The sequence below is a fragment of the Podarcis bocagei genome, assembly GCF_964188305.1.
Source record: "Podarcis bocagei genome assembly, chromosome: 8".
Lineage (NCBI taxonomy): Eukaryota > Metazoa > Chordata > Lepidosauria > Squamata > Lacertidae > Podarcis > Podarcis bocagei.
The window spans coordinates 25,528,368-25,546,401 of record NC_138133.1 but is presented as its reverse complement, the minus strand read 5'-3'; the positions used below and the strand labels follow the sequence as shown (position 1 = coordinate 25,546,401).

General features: G+C 38.1%; 1 protein-coding gene across 2 annotated transcripts in view; it reads right to left on the bottom strand.

The window, feature by feature from the left end:
- EXOC2 (exocyst complex component 2) overlaps positions 1-18,034 on the bottom strand; it is an 80,318-nt gene that overhangs the window by 53,567 nt on the left and 8,717 nt on the right. For both annotated transcript variants that reach the window (XM_081206237.1, XM_081206238.1), the window contains exons 5-10: positions 12,566-12,679; positions 9,835-9,959; positions 6,619-6,699; positions 1,663-1,808; positions 1,215-1,296; positions 105-207 (exon numbers count right to left, since the gene is read on the bottom strand). In XM_081206237.1, the coding sequence (XP_081062363.1) occupies positions 105-207; positions 1,215-1,296; positions 1,663-1,808; positions 6,619-6,699; positions 9,835-9,959; positions 12,566-12,679 (651 nt within the window). The remainder of the gene's footprint in view (positions 1-104; positions 208-1,214; positions 1,297-1,662; positions 1,809-6,618; positions 6,700-9,834; positions 9,960-12,565; positions 12,680-18,034) is intronic.

The following is an 18,034-nucleotide window of genomic DNA, read 5'->3' as shown; positions in this document are numbered from 1 at the left end:
ATTTTATGGTAACACATTACTACGTTAAGAAAAAGGTATTATCCAAGAAATATTCCCATCGATACAAAGAACATATATAAAAGACAAAAACGTGAAAATGTCACCTTATATAGCGTTTCTGATCATGTAATGTTGATGGAGTCTCAAGCAATTTATCCAAAAGCAGTTTCCTTAATGCATCAACTCGTGTTTCAACTTCAGCATAATCTATGGTTGTAAAGAGGATAAATTTGGTTTTTCTTAGCATAAAATGTTATGCATATGTAAAGCTAAACCTTTTAAACAAAACCTTTATTAGTTCAAGCTTTTTAAGCAAAACTTTTAGTAGTCAAAAAAAGCAAGATATTACACAGGTGACTCTCAACTTACAAAGGGGTATATTCTGGTGATAGAGCGAAAAGCCAAAACTGTGTATAATCAAAACACATTGGGTTCAATGGCGGATGGGATTGCCAAAGTTTTTCCCCAGACATTTTTTTTTTTAATTGCCAAGCATATACAGCTGAATACAGGAAAGTTAGATATGCATAATTTGTGAGTTATCTCTACTACTATCACCTTCATATAATTTTCTTCCTCATTCTTACATTTGTTAGTTCTCTGCTTTTCATGCCTAACTACAAGTAGAAAGCAAAACTGGAATTTCTGTTACTTCTTCAGTCAAATCCTTGATTTGTTTTATTACTAATTTCTTCCAATTTCATTTCACTCTGAAATGATAGCTTACTTACAGATCTAGAAATATGTACCTTGCAGAATATCAAAACCACATGTAATATGCAACAATGTATTTTTAGAGAATCAAGAAAGAACTCGTACTAGGATTCAGAATCTTTTTCCGCACTCAGGCAAATACACAAGCAACTTATATTTTAATTTTACCCTGGAAAGATTTGCAAGAAAAGTATTTTTTAAAACTGCAGGCTGCAACTCCATAACTTTTTAAAAGATGCAAATATACCAAAAGAAGACACCCCAAATCTCAACCTGTTTCATGTTACATAATGGCAAAAGGACTGACAAACTCCTGCTATATGCAGTACAGAATAATGTACATTCTCTTGTACTTCTCAGGTGGAATCTGCACTATTGTTTCAAGTAATTATTCCACACATTGCAAAATGCCTCGCAGAAACAGAAATTAAATGTCACAGAGGGCTTCTTAGCTTGTGCTGTTACTCTTTCCTAACTTTCTTAGAAAGTTCAAAACTCACATTTTTTGAACACTTGAACCTCAGTCTTCCCAAACAATGACTTCGCTTTTTCATAGTCATTAATGACTACATCATAATCACCCTTGAAAAATACAAAAAGGAAAGAAAAAAGATTTGCCATCAGAAATATATAGTGTTCATGCGGGTAAAAACCATATCTGTAGAAGAAGAAGAAGAAGAAGAGTTTGGATTTGATATCCCGCCTTTCACTCCCCTTCAGGAGTCTCAAAGCGGCTAACATTCTCCTTTCCCTTCCTCCCCCACAACAAACACTCTGTGAGGTGAGTGGGGCTGAGAGACTTCACAGAAGTGTGACTGGCCCAAGGTCACCCAGCAGCTGCATGTGGAGGAGCGGGGACGCGAACCCGGTTTCCCAGATTACGTGACTACCGCTCTTAACCACTACACCACACTGGCTCTCTGTGGTGTATCTTAAAATAACAATTACCTTTTGAATGTTTCTTTCAATATTCAATGGAAGATTAAAAAGAAATTTGAAGCGTTGGAGGACATTGAGTGCATTTCTTGTTGAATCTGCCTTGTCTTTGCGACCCAAAACTTCCTGGAACAAGGTATCTGCAGTGTTACTTGCTCCTTTTTAAAAATAAACATAAAAATTGGAACATATATGTAAATAAGTTGTTTACAATGGAAAGTAGAGTAGCTTGTAATGAGTTTTAACTATGTATCTGTCAAGCTAATTATAGTGATTAATTATAGCTACATTAACACATACAAACATTCGTATTAAATCTGTAAGAGAATTTTTTTTTAAAAAACCTAAGGTACTGAATCAATATTTTATAAGTGTTGATTACTTAAGACTTTTAATGTGGTAGAAACCACAGTACAATTAAGGCAACCCTAGTTCTTATACCAAATTCTTTGACTTCATTGTGGTGAATTTAGAGTTTGCTTTGGCTACAGAGCTGAATTTTGCAGTTCTACCTAAGCCTTGTAGGCAATTTGATCATCACACAATACATTCCTTTCATTACAGAAGGATACAATGAAGCAAACACAATTTTTAATGCCATTGTTATGAGCAACAAAATACAGATTTTGTTCTTTGGTGGGAAGAGAAATAATAAACAGATAATTGGACTTTTTAGGAAAATGTGACTAGCACGGTGCCCTAATTATTTTCCATTAAATGATTCTGTTTAAGAAATTTATCAAATTACAAGCTCTGACTTTTCTTCGGATCCAGAGTTTTGAGCAACACAGACTGGTTTCAGTAGATCCTGAACCAGGAACCTAAGGACCTGAGTGGGTAAGAATTTCTGTATTAAATGTTTAAATTATGAGAGATCAAGCCGTTAATTGTGTTTAATCTTCATGCCTAACATAGTATATCCAATACTAAAGCATGTTTCAGTTTGACAAAAATATGCCACTGCCTCTTTCACTCACAATAAGATGTATTAGACATTTTACTCCCCCCCCTTCAAACCTGTGACTTATTTTTAATTTACCAGAAAAAGGTGAATGTTTTTAGCTCTTTTGATGGCTGCCTGTAAAAAAAAAAAAAAGTTTCTACATTATCTGGTCTAGTGACTATAATTTAAGCAAAGATGAAAAAATTACATCAGTCTCACTGGGTGGCTCGCATGCCATTTTCTCTCGTCAACACTGTGGGTGGGCTGCTCATGTTAGAAGTAGCCTTTGTAAAATAATTGTTATATCTAAATAATGTTTAAACACTGATGAAGTTTCAAGCCCTCGATGCAAGAAACTTTGTTTTGCCAAGAGAATTGGTCCTACTACATTTCATGGTTGTTAGGGGGAGAAAAACAACACACCACAATTACCTGATGTCTCAAACCTAGTGGGGTATTTTTGCTAAATCCTATTCTTTAGAAATGGGTTACCAGATTATATTTTACATTTTTATTTTTTTTAAAAAAATGGTTCTGGAAAATGAGTATCTGGAAGAAAATAATGTTCCAATAAGGAAATAGGGTGATATCGAGCCAAATCAAATGTGGTCTTCTGACAAACAAGTGTCGCAAAATGCATTTTGATTAAAAACCGCATGGCATTATTCATTTAAAGTCTGAAACAGATTCAAAAACATTTATAGTCAGCTCAGAACAATTTACTGACATTTTAGTGATTTTAAATTTCCAGTTTTGAAACATAGATCAGCATAGTCAAGGAACTCCAAGATAGCATATTCAAAAACAGCCTTCTTCCAGTTGGTAGAAACAGTGAAAAGCTATTTTTATTCAAAATTTGTTTTTCTTTAATAGTCTGCAACAATTAATGTTATGCCATTTCCTATTACAGCAAATGGCACCTATTCTGGCCAAGATGACCAGGAATTTGGCAAGAAATTAGTATTTTTTAGAGATCTGTATACAGTATGCAACATCTTATTTATACAAAACAAATGTTGTCAGCCAAACTTCTTTTATTTTTTTAAAAAACTGACCTTATTCCAACAGGGTTGTTTTATACAACTGAAGTTAACTGGATCTTGTCTTGAAACCCTCAGAACTGCTACATTTGTCATATTGTAAAAGTTGGTAAAATTGCTTTGGTTTTAAATAAAGTTCTTTTCCCAGATGTCCTAAGACTGAAAGAACTGGGATGTGAGAAGCTGTGCCTGAAATTCTGGCTCACACTTGCTTCCCTCCAGCTTTGCCTGTAGGGAAATGAGAGTCCCAACAGACAAGTAAACTATAAATATGAGATTCTGTATAGCATACCGCTGTTCAAAGCTTACTACTTCCAATTGCAGTGGTGAGACTTTAATCATACGCAAACAAAACATCCTGACATGAAAAGGGAGAAGAAAATGCCTTCATGTCACTTTTCTGATTTCATTCAATATCCTCATATCCTCAAAACGTGAGTCAGTTATCAGAATGCAGTTCTGTGCTTACTGATACAGTTTAAGGGAAGTATTGCTTCCACTGAGGAAGGTAAAAGAACTTACATCACAATGAAACAATAAGAGTCTTTTGCAAAATACTTTTCTTTTCAACCAAATACCCTGATTAGCCATGTGCTGGAATTTATCCAGTATAATATCCATTGCAATTTACCACCACCAAAAACCCCCCCACTTTCTTCATATTTTAATGGTTCTTCTGAAAGACTCCTTGAACAAAATGCCAAATAAAAATGTTTCCTAGCTTGGAAGTCAAGTTATTTCAACTAAACTCTGGATAAGATGGAGAAAAGCAACACCTAATCACATATTTAGAAACCAGCCTTCAAATCATGAACCTCTATCTAAGTTTGATTTAGAATGCTGGGATGAATATTTTTTTATATCATCTAAGATTTCAGCATTAGCTTGTCTTCTTCCTTCAAAATGTAGTTTATTACAATCCCGTTATTTATTAAATTGTGATATGTGTTTCAAAGCAAGTGAGGCAAAGGTTACATCTTCTGCTAAAATTGTTCGAGTGGAAGAGTAGGGTGTGGCAGATTAGGATATAACATACCCTTAGGAAGTGGATCAGTTACTCTAAGGCCGTGGCTTCATCCAGAGAAGGCAAAATGTCTGTATTCATCAGGCAGGGTTTGAAATGAAACCCCTATAAAAGCTTCAAGCTGGTATGTTAAGAGAACATGAATATCTCTCTCCCTTAGTGCTAGGAAACCAAAGATCCCATTCTGCAAAAAGAAGCCACTTCTGGTCATGCAGAGGTGGGAAGTTTTCACAATTTTCCAGCCCTTTCCGCAGTCCCCCCCAAAACAGGTGGTCCACAGGGTCCTTTGACTTTCTGGAGTCAACTTTCTGGGGGTACAAGGGCCTGCAGGGATACCAGGGTTAAACTGGTGAACCCTCTCATGTCGCAGGATCTTGCAATCTAAGCCTCTGGCTGAGTAGAAAGCTAAGAAAGAAGTCTGATTGTACATAATATAATTATTTCCGTGGAATATAACATGAGACAAAAACTCCCAGTGTCTCTGCAAATCTCCCAAGTATTTTCAGAAATGCCATTAAGTGACAAAGGTTTTGTGTTAGAAATCACATTCTGTAATTTGAAGGCTTTTTATATTTAGGACAGGGGTTGTGCACATTTAAATATATATATACTGTATAGAGAGAGTTCAACAGAATTTTTTTTTAAAATAAATAAAGTGGTATCACCAGACTGAGGCACAGAGCATTCCTGGAAACCTAAAGAGGCTAAGGAATTTCTCAGATATAGCAGAAATGGAAATGTTAGTGTCTTCAGTGCACATCAAAGACTCAGGGAGCCATCCTATACACAAAGCAAGCCAGTGTAAGTTAAGCTGATGTAAAACTACACCAGATCCAAACCCCACTTGGCTGTGAGGCTACTGCTGGCTGAGCTGGAATAAGCATGGTAGAGGAGAAACAAGCCTATAAAATAGAGTTTGAGTTAACGGCTTTTTGCTGCCTTAACTTTGCTGAGTTGCCAGGTCATGTGACTGAGGTGACCATTTTTCCTGTCTCGTCCCACACCCAGAACAGCCCTTTCAGCAGCTTAAGGTTTAGCAGGGACGCGGGTGGCGCTGTGGGTTAAACCACAGAGCCTAGGACTTGCCAATCAGAAGGTTGGCGGTTCAAATCCCCGCGACGGGGTGAGCTCCCGTTGCTCGGTCCCTGCTCCTGCCAACCTAGCAGTTCGAAAGCACGTCAAAGTGCAAGTAGATAAATAGGTACCGCTCCGGCGGGAAGGTAAACGGCATTTCTGTGTGCTGCTCTGGTTCGCCAGAAGCGGCTTAGTCATGATGGCCACATGACCCGGAAGCTGTATGCCGGCTCCCTCACCCAATAAAGCGAGATGAGAGCTGCAACCCCAGAGTCGGTCATGACTGGACCTAATGGTCAGGGGTCCCTTTAAGGTTTAGCAAGCTTGGCTCAGTTGGCTGGGTCCCAGATAGGTCAGGATGGAGGAGAAATGCCAGTGTATGACCAGGTAAGCCGAGGAAGAGGGAGTTCAGCCAGAGTAAGCTGGCAATGCTGGAAACCTCAATGATCAACCAGAGATCCTAAACTGCTCATGTTAGAGGATGTTACTATAGGATTGCTCCCCAAATGGCTACCATTTATCCAATATTTTCACAAATGGCATCCAATGTAGAGAAACAAGACCATGTACTTGCAAAATTATTCCCTGTCTCGATTGATATTCAAAACTCTTTCTGAAGAATATGAAACGTTAAATGATATAATAAAAGCTATTAAACTAGGCTCCGTAAACCTGCCTCATATCTAGATGAACTGCCCTTTGTAATTAAATCCTATGCAATGCTATCATTTGTTAAACTCTTAGGCTCCATATATTCTCATGATTTGGAAATAAGAATCTGGAAAAAAATGTGTTTCCCCCAAAATTTCAAAGTCCAAGAAATATGCCTCAACTTGTTATAAAACACGAAGTCTATAAATAGCTGTTACTGGGTGTTCAAAACTCACTGTTCAGAACATTCTCTAGTTTTTGCGTCATGGATCCTTCCACTTTTTCTGTTCCATCCGCTTCCAGTTTTTGATGGATTGCTGAAATAAAACATCTTGTTAAATGCCAACCATTTTAATGGGTGAGACAACATGTCTGAGCAATACCCTTGTTAGAACTGAGCGGTACGTGTTTGTTACAAAAGAATTAGGGATCTAGTGAAGCGGGCACTGTTGATAAGAGCCAGATACTTCAGACTTCTAAACTCTCCTATTCTGCAAGCTTACAGTATGATCTGTGGCAGTACGGCTGAAGTCATCAACCTGTGGGGGGCGAGGTTTCCTTATTTAGTCCTCTAAATTAACATTAAAATTCTGTATTATATATTGGGCTTTATTGTATGTAGTATAAAATAGTTCTGTTTCGTATATTTTATTTTGCTTCATTGACTATAATTTCTTGCTTTATCCGACTCTCAAGAAGCAAATTTATTTTATACCACTTTGTAGGTCCTACTGTGCTCTAATTTGGAAAGGTCAATGCGGCACTGTGGAATAGGATAAACTAAATATAATTGTTATCTCACCAACTTTTCACGCCTTCCTCAAACCACTGGTCTTCACTAACAGTACCTGGGCACACTGCCACGACTTTCCTTAACTCTAGAGCTTTTCCATGCCTGAGTTCTTCATTTATTTATTTAGGGTATCTTACCAGAAGATTCCTATGCTAGCTTCCAAATTAAAATACTCCCCCCCCCCACTTTGCTTCCTTCACTCCTGATGTCCAGTAACTTTATTCTTGTCCTATTATTCTCTACTATTGCTTTGCTTCCTTCACTCCTGATGTCCAGTAACTTTATTCTTGTCCTATTATTCTCTACTATTGCTTGTTCTGTAGCATATTTCAGGGGCTATTGTGACTAGGAATCAGGCAGTTTATGAAGAACACACACACACAGGATTTCTGAATAACGGTTGGACTGGGAACATAACATTTGAATATTTCCAGTTTAGGCAATGGGACCTCTTGCTTGAGAACGGTGGTGGGAGAATATTTGCTGAATTCATTCCCACCAAAGTCCTTCATTTATCAATTTACACCAAGGGTGGGAAGCTTGTTCTGCAGGCCTATGCTTTGAAACTGACTTTCATGTGAAAATAAGAAATGAAAAACCTATAGGGCAAGCCAAAAATATGCCAAAGTAGATGTTAAGACTTCTTGTGCCGTGTCACACATCACATGCCTAACTAAATAACGCTGAATTAAAAGCCATTATCCATACCAATTTGGAATGTGTAATGTCTACAAAACTATTGTTTTAGATGTGAAACGGGAAAGGGAAAGAAGGGCTGATCTTACACAGTTTTGCCATCAACAAAATGTTCACTGGAAGGAAGTTCAGTAGTGCTTGCTTTGGCATTCCCAAAGGATTTACAAATCAGGTAAAATGATATATTTTACTGGATCCATTTAATGTAAAAATACGAAATCTTCTTGATCACCTTGTATGTTTGTATACCCACATAAGTTCACACAGTTACATAGATGCCATTTCTATCTGCATCTCACAAATGATCACGTTCCAATGCTGGCATCATCTAAATGCAACCACTTTACAATTAAAGTACACAGGGGATTATAGACAAGATCTGACAAGAGAGATGTATTAATTTTTCTATGCAAATTAAGATGATCTGCATAGGTAATTAGCAGCAGAAAATTTTCAGTTTGCATAGGAAAATGTTCTGGTGCCCCAGAAAGTGATGTAATTTAGTATGTTTATATTACTTGCATTTGGTAAGCAAAGCTAAACTCTTTGAACCTGCCAAGCTTGCCTAGTTTCGTATCTGCAAATGGCATCAATTCACTAACAAACTTACAAAATAAGAAGATCTTGCCATGGAAAAATAAAGTGTAAAGTGCGGAAAAATGTTCTGCCCACATGATTAAAATCTGATATGTCCACCAAGAACCAGATAAAATATATTCAATGGCTGGATTTGGACCACCATGCCTGTCCAACAGCAATGAAGGCAACTGGTAACGCTACAACTCTTTAGATTATGAAGCATCAGTTACATGGCATCCCTACTTTCCCAATTTTTATTCCCTGCTTATACCAGCAAACACTAGAAATATATTTCTTTTTGTATGCTGCCAAATGGAAAGAAGACCCAGATTATGTGGCTTTCACACAGACTGGCAATTAGTTAAAAAGCAGAGAACTGTCATGCTTAAGCCAATATCCATTTTACAACACTAATTACGAACAAGAGTTTGTTTTTCCAGGAGATGTGCCTGATCAAAACAATACAATAGATAAACTAAGAAAACATTTATTATTATATTAGTGCCACAATATTGATTTTATCTGCGTGGACTTAAGAGCATAGGGCATTTCTGCTTTGCACTATCAAAAAGCTGGAAAAGCCCCAAAAAGCTTTTAAATACTGAAAAGCACCTTCTATGAGATACTGCAACACACTTACTCTCCAGTTCAACATCCACACAAACTAAACAATAAAGGCAGTTAAGAAAGCCTATAAAAGTGCAGAACACATTGTAAATGTTCCATGACCAGAATCTCACATTTCTGAAATGTAATTCTTCCCACGAGGGGAAAAAACAAAACACTCTCAACAAATGGGTAATGACAAATGTTCACGTAAAGGACTTCTTTTCTGATCCCAGATAGCAGCTTCCCTCAGATTCCTCTGTGCTGATAGAACTAGAGAGCTTTTCCTTCTATGAACTATAGATTGTTTTAAGATGAGACGTAAGCATCAGTTTATGCAAGGATCCAGTTTACGCAAATCTCTGAACTCAGGGGCCTGCTACAAACTGTGCTGAAAGAGAACATCTATGTATTTAATTTCCAGAAAACAAATGTATTTTATACCAATTCTTACTTCAGTAATATAGAGAAGCCTGTTAACTCAGTCACCAGAGTAAAATAATGTAAGCATCTATTCACGTGAGTTAATGCTATTCAAAAGTAAAAATTAGCATTTTTGGAGAGGGAAGTCATAAAATCTTTTGGAAATACCTAACAGGTACTTTTCTCTATCGATTTACAGCTCTTCAGAACTTCCTGCCTCCACTAGTGACCTTAGTCATCTATAATGTTCATATTTGTCTGATCCATGTCCATCCACATATTCTTCTAGAAATCAGGGCAAAAATAAAGGCAATTAATACAGTATAGTTTTCTGTATACTGCATCTGACACTTACCTGATAAGGCATCTTGTGCTTCAAAGAAAGTACTGAGACCTCCTTTGACATACTGTAGACTTCCCTCGTTTTTCTTGTTGGCTTGTTTCTTCAAATTCATAACTGCCATTTTAAGTTGCTCAAAACTGAAACCAAGAGGCAAGAAAGCAAATTGAATTCATTCATATAATAAACACGAAATGAGATACTTAAATTATGAAGAGATTGAAAAACCTAGCTACAGACTTAAGAGACACCAGAATGCCTAGTAGTGGACAATTTCCTAATTTCTCCAGTGGCATGAGCTGACTAGGCATGTTGCAGTGTTGTGCTTGCTAATACTTGATGGAAGTTGTAAATTACCAGGTTAGAATATGAGAATCAACCATGAAAAAGCCATGGTTATGTGAATGCACCACCAAAAACATTTGGAACAGGTAAGGAGAAGGAAGAGAACAGAACAAAAAAAGAGGAAGATTTACAGAAGATGTGAGACCAGCTAGGTCTCAATATCTATTAGAAACAATATTGTTAACTGAAACACAAAGTATTGTAATGGGTCCTTTACATTTTCTTTTAAAAAAACACAACCACTAGATTTTTGGGGGGAAGAGAAAGAAAAGGAAAAAAGAATAGAAATAGACAAATTAACAAAATTGTCTACAGCTGCATGATATAGCAAACCAAAATGTCATTCATACAAATCTTTCATCTCCTAGTTGCTGTTACTAGTCTAAAACAATAATTGGATCTTGGCCTTTTAAAATTTCGGTTTTCTATCCTTGTACTTTTGTTTATTCTTGTCATAATGACAAATGTACTTGGTTCAGCAAACATGCCAAGAGGAGGAATATTCAATTTAAATAAGTAAATACGTTAACAATGAACTCCAGCTATGAATTATGGCTACCGTCTAGAGGGCTACATTCCAAGAAATGAAAGAGTTTGGTATTTCAAATAGATGGAGGTATGAAATAATGCATTCTACACACTAAAATGGTGAAATGAGAAGCACAATTTTTCATACATATCAGAGGCAAAGTACTGGGGTGGTTTACTTTTTTAAAAACACGGTAAAATCAAATTATTGGGGTTTTCAAGCAAAGTAAGAGCAGCTCTGCTGGATCAGACAAAAACCCAGGAAGTTCATCATTCTGTTTTCACAGCCAGATATCTATAGGAAGCCCAGTAGCAGCCCTCTTCCACTTATGAGCCCCAAGAAGTGGTGTTCACCTATTGTGATAATGGCCATCATGACTAGTACCAACTGATAGTGTTATTCTCTATGGATTTGTCTAAATCTCTTTTAAAGCCATTCAAGCTGGTGAACGTTTTCTTGCATTCTTCATTCATCTTTTGCATTCAATTAATATGATAGTAAATCTTATGAATAGGAAAATTGTTCCCCGAGTTATTAATTTATGGCTAATATTAAGACATTTACACCAAATCGCAGAGTTAAGATGCAATCCACAACCTTTGCAATTGCTATTATTCATTATTTATTCGCCTTCCACATGTATGTCTCGAGGTGATGTGCACGACATAATAAAAACTGCTAAAAACAATTAAAGACATAATAGAAAATAACAGCAGATGAGTTGAAAAAGGAGAGGGAAGGAAAAACCCATGGTAGAGATCTGTTCATCCAGCTGGGAAAGCTTGTCAGAACAAAAATGTCTTCAACTGTTTCCGGAAAGTGCAGAGCGTGGGCAAGTGGAAAGTGCAGAGGTAAAGGGACCCATGACCATTAGGTCCAGTAGTGACTGACTCTGGGGTTGCGGCGCTCATCTCGCTTTATTGGCCAAGGGAGCTGGCGTACAGCTTCCGGGTCATGTGGCCAGCATGACTAAGCTGCTTCTGGTGAACCAGAGCAGCACACGGAAACGCTGTTTACCTTCCCGTCAGAGCGGTACCTATTTATCTACTTGCACTTTGATGTGCTTTCAAACTGATAGGTTGGCAGGAGCAGGGACCAAGCAAAAGGAGCTCACCCCGTCACAGGGATTTGAACCGCCAACCTTCTGATCGGCAAGTCCTAGGCTCTGTGGTTTAACCTACAGTGCCACCACCTCGACAGGAATACAGTGGTGCCTCGTAAGACGAAAAGAATTCGTTCCGTGAGTCTTTTCGTTTTGCGATGTTTTTCGTCTTGCGAAGCACGGTCCGTCGCAACTGCGCCTCTTCAAGCGGCTTTAAAAAAAAGTGCAAGACGTTTTCGTCTTGCGAAGCAAGCCCACAGGGAAATTCGTCTAGCGAAGCAACGCAAAAACGGAAAACCCTTTCGTCTAGCGAGTTTTTCGTCTTGCGAGGCGTTCGTCTTGCGGGGCACCACTGTACTGTTCCACAAAATATAGGAAGCCATACTAAAAGCCTTGCTCCAAGTTACTGTGGAATGGGCTTCTGATATCTTTGAAATTTGCATTAGAAGCTCTCCCATGCTCTGCAATGACTACTAGGTATTTAAGGGTTAAGGAGATCTCTGAAGTAACCTTATCCTGAAGTCCCACAATTAGGGAATTATATGCTGGCGATAATTTGCCTGCACAAGCAATCTAGCTTGCCACGTTCTGCACAAGATGAAGCCTCTGGACCAACCTAAAGGTTGCCTCACATAGTCAGTAAAAGATGTCACTGACACAAATCTTTATGAGCTACTGATCTGCAACCATCAACCGCCAATTCACACCCAGTATTACTGATCCTTCCTGGATAGTATTAAAGCACCCACACAAATTTCGTATTTACTAACCTTGTTGTTGAATGGTTCTCTATCAAATACCAGGCTGCAGAAAAGTTTTCACTGGTGAAGTCAGCACTCATCCCAGGAAACAGAGCTTCCAGCTCCTTTTGTGGAAACTTTCCTCTGAAAAGTAAATAAAAAATATTTACAGAAACAAGGCCAGGAGGAAGAATGCTCTCTTACATATACAAACACAATGGATTGTCATTCAAATGAAGGTATCAAGCATTAACATTACAATCCCACATACAAGTTGCATGTGTCACGGGCATCAATGGATTTCATGTCACTTTTCATGCAAATGTTTGCAGGTCTGTTTTAATGCGGCTGGGGATTTTTTAAAGCTCTGAGAATGTAAGTCATTGGCATGGCAGAGGTGAGGCACCACATCCAGAATGGTACTCTCCCATATAACTAATGACAGGGGCACCCAGAGAAGCACTTCAGAAGACAAACTTAACATTTAGGTAGGCTCGTGTAGGGGAAGGCAATCTATTGGGTACAGATTGAAGGGTTAAAACCAGCACTTTGAATTGTGCTGTGAAATGGGACTGGAAGCTAGTGTGGTTGTAACTGGCAAGGTTCCATTCAACCAGCCCCAGTCAACAATCTAGCAGAAGTATTCTGAAGCAATTGGAGTTTTCAACTGTCTCTCCTTCACCCCCTTCCGAAAGAAAGAAGAGCCCTACATACAACACACTGCATTAAACCGATCTGAATGTCATTTAAGCAAGCTCTATTATATTACACGGCTCCTTGATTCGCGTGAAACTTAACAACTACATTATGTTCCATGATGGATGAAACCTGTAACTAATTTGTTTTCCTGTATTAATCACCCCTGCACTTCTACTTATAGTAGTTAGCCATGGATCACCTGTTTAGAAAATTCACTGAGAGACCACAAGCAAGCAGAAACCAAACCTCTTGTTTCTTAACTACTCCAGCGAACTCTGCAATAAAAGCGAACACTCTACGGTGCATGACACATTTAGAATAAAACAGAACCCCCTTTGAGTGAACGTCCTGTTCTTAGACCTGAGTCATATGTTACCCCTGAGGCATGGGAAGCAACAATGCCTGCTAAACCTAAGCCCACGAATTTTGTGTACAGACATTACCATTGCAGGGTGGACCACATGGAAATAGATCCCAAGCTTTTACAGTAATAAATAAATTTGCTTTCTTACAGAATAATAATATTAAAATTTATTATTTATATTCCACCCATCTGACTGGGTTGCCCCTTATTCCCTTTTATTTATCTTCTTCCTGTTCATAAAATGGGAATAGAAACAGAAAACAAAATAATTTGGTATGAGTTTAAGGCTCTGTGTTATAACATCAGGTCAGAAATGGAAAAATGCAGAGGATATTCTGCCTTAGGGAAGGGTGTTGGATTGGATGCCCCATTTATTTCCTTGGAACTACATGGCTCAATGAAAATTAGAGCCCTTTGCAGGTGGTTCAGTTTAGAGCCTATATAGCAATGTTAGAAACTCAGATACATAAGCTAGGCTGCAAATGGCCCCTTAAACCAGGGTTACAGTCGCCAAAATAGAATGCCTAGTTGCCATTTTGGGGCCAGATGGCTCGAAAGTCCTATTTTTCAATACGGCTTTTTGGTTCATGAAATTCATTCTGTTTGTGCAGATAAAAATATAACGGATAGAATTCTATCCGATAGCCAGGTGTGAAATATGCCTGGAACCTGGTGAATTCCGAACGTTAGCCTATAGACATGATGGAGATCTGGAACCACTTTTTCCTGCCCTACTCCAATACATCTTTTATTATGGGTCAATGTGGTTATAAGCAACACATGCAGATGGTATCCACACCATCAAGAACCCTTTAAATTGGGAAGGGACGATGATGCACTAAGGGTAGGGGCAATGACATCTTTACCGCACTGATACTATGGGTCACAATAACACAGGAGCATAGCAAGTTACCTTATACTGATTTCAAACGAGGGTCCCTCCCAGTGCTACCTGGAGATGCAGAGAATTGACCCTTGGACCTTCTGCATGCACTGAGCTAGGTCCTTCCCTAACCTTTATTGCTCCCAATGCCAAATTACCTACTCATATAGAAACACATTGTTTTGAGGACAGGTATTGCTTACTCCTCCATATGTGTGCCTCAACTGTCGGAGCGTTTGGGAAACCCAGATCTAATGCATCTAGCTATGGGTAACATCTTGAAAGCTGAGTAGTGGAGCTTAGATCACCAGAAACCACATGAGTGCTATTCTTCACTGTTCACAAGATTCTACTGGCTCAAATGAACTGAAGAACAGATATATCTAAATCACTCAGCAATTGTCAGCAATAAGGATGCCTTCCTTCCTCTATTCCCTGTCCTCCTGTCTTGCTATGGGTCCAAAGGCTATAATGTTACAAATGTTACAAATGCTGCAAAAAATAGACAGCAGAGCTGAATCTTGCTACGTATAAAGGCAATACTTTATTTTGCAAACTTTATTTACTTGCTTACTAAATGTATTAGTCTCCTGATAGCAAACACTATTCAAATAATAACTATTTCAGTACATATTTAAAATATAAAAAATAAAAAGCAAAATTACAAAAATCCAATGACAATATAAAAACAGCAATTCAACAATTAAAAAGGGAGCTAAAACATTAACAAGAGGCAGACAGTCTTAAATGCTAAGAAAGGAAATGGGATTTTTTTAATTAAAAAAAACCTGCTAAAACAGAGGCTGTCAAAGTGGGCAGTAAAAAAAGAACAAAGATTCCACTTGGCTCTGAATGTTGTTTTTTGTTTTTTTAACTGATATTGAAACTTTCAACTGTATTATTTTTAGTTTTGATTTTTTTAGTTTTAATCCTGTTACCCTTAATTTTTTTAAAAAATAAACCACATTGGAGGCCATTGTTAGGGCTGAAAGGTGGCATAAAAATGTTTGAATAAATAAGTAAGTAGAAGTCCCTTTAAAAATGAAATAACATTTCAAAATGTTGACTACAGCACCTAGTATCAATTTCTATGCTTCTGGAAGCTAATCACAAAATACACACAGGCTTATGAAAGCATGCCAAAAAGAAATCAAGTGAGACTGTGATAGGATGAGGACCATTGGGCAACGTCCATTAATAAAAACAGAATTGTATTCTGGTAAGTGGTTTGATTATCATAGCTCAGTTTGTCAAACGGACTGGATGACAGTATATGAGACAGTTGGCTCCACTCAAAGTGTGTTATGTTTTCATTGCATTCCACTGTCAAATTAATTTCTAGGACTTGCTTACTGGCTCAAGTACCATAGTCAGCCTGCAACAGTAACAATGGCGAGTCTATGATATCTGTCTTACTTGAGAGGTGAGAGTCAAAATACGGGGTGGCAAACGTCAGCTTGTAACCAAAGAGCGACCATGCTGAGCCGCCTGGAAAATGTAAAATGGCATTATGTATCTAATTTATCTTAAAAACAAAATAAAAGTGTCACATCAAGAAGAATGCAACTTCAAATGCTTTTGCTTTGGCTGGCTCCCCTGGAGGTATGTCGAGAAGCAACACCATCTTTAGAATTTTGGGACGTTTCCCCATAAATAGCTTTTCAAAGGGGAATTCACACATGCATGTTCACCACTTGATTTCTTATCACATGGCCACTCAACAAAGCTCTATGGTGGAGGAGCTATGGCATGATTATCTATGGTAATGAGGATTCCTTATGGATCATTCACATATGGAAGTCGTTGACTCATTACATCATCATTAAACGATGATACTGATGTTATGAATGAGCTCCCCATGATTTGCAATGCTGATTTATAAACTTCCAACTGAAAAGTTTCTAAAATTAAATTGAAATAAAAAGCATTGTGCTTGGGATCATATTGGGAGATCTTTAGTGATTAATCTATTCTACAAATGTAAGTCACTCCTCGGTTCTGCAGTCACTGAGCAGTAAACACACCTTACACCAGAGCTTTCCAAACTTTTCATGTTGGTGACACACTTTTTAGACCTGCATCATTTCACAACACAGTAATTCAGTTTTACTAGCAAACTAACCCCTTTCCAACCCCGGGAGGAGCGCAGGGAGTGTTTGCACAACACAACTACACACTGTAGCTGACACACTAATTTGCCGCGACACACAATTTGGAAAGCTCTGCCTTACACAATCACTTTTTCTGAGATAAATCCAAGTGAAACAAATTAAGGGAGTGTTGTTTACACCACTGATAAAACTAATCAGATTGATGTACTTTAGACTGCAGTTCCACCATTTGGGTTTAGCTTGCAGATGCTCCTGGATCCATTACTTTTCCTGGATAGTCAAGTGGTGACTATGGATAGATTTCTTTATTTTTAACGAGATTCGGCTGTTTTGGAAGTTATGGCCTCTTCTGGAGAAGACAGATACAGCAGAGGCTATTCATGTCTTAATTACATGCAGATTTAACAACTGTGATCAGACCAAAAGCCTATCTAGTCCGAAAAGCTGAAAAGTAGGACATGAGGGTAATGGCATTCTTTCAGCGTTCTTTCCTAGCAACTGGTATTCAAAATCATGGGATGATAGCCAATGATGGTCATACTCAGAGCAAACCTACTGAAGTCCATCAACGTAAGAAACTTAAGTCCATTAATTTAAATGGATCTACTCTCAGTAAAGTGTAGTTGGATATCAGCCATGGTACCTCTAACCCTGAAAGTAAAATATAGTCATCATGACTAGTAACTATTGATAGTCGGATCCTCCATGAATTTTTTAAGGCCCTCTAAGTTGGTGGCCATCAGCACATTTCATGGTAAATAATTCCAAAGTTCAACTGTGCAACATGTACAGATCCCTTCCAATTTGGTTCTTATTACTGTCATTCCACTCAATGTGCTCTTAAGAAATCACTGAAAATTTGAGTTATCCACAAAACTGAGTATTCAATCATTTGCTTTTTAACTTGGCTTATTGAGTCATAGACAAGTCGGTAACAGGACTATGAAGAGCTGTAAAGAGGATACTAACTGTTGGAGGAGCCATAGTGTTTGGCCAGTTCATCATACCCATGAAGAACAAGAATTTGCTATGGCTGTGGTTAGGTTTTTTTTGGGAGGGGGGTAGCGTATCTACTTGGAGACCCCTGGCAGGACAGTCCTGGTGGGGAAACCCTAAAGGGGCTGACACCAAAGAAATGACTGCTTAGGGGGGGATTCTTTCACTGTCTGATAAGGCTGAGGCCACTCCCCCATGGCTACTGTTGTGAATGAACTTGATTAGAAATGAGAGACTGGAAAAGGTGGGGGGGAGTGTGAGTTATCCCAGTTTCCAAAAGGAATGCTAGGAATTACATCTGCGCCGAAAGCTGCCTGTGAAAGTGAATGGTGGGTATTTGGATATTTGCTATATTGTTCTGATTGACTGTACTGCCTTTTTTTCTTTTGTAGTGTACTAATATTTACTTTGTATTACTGTTATATTTTATATTGGCATTTTGTATT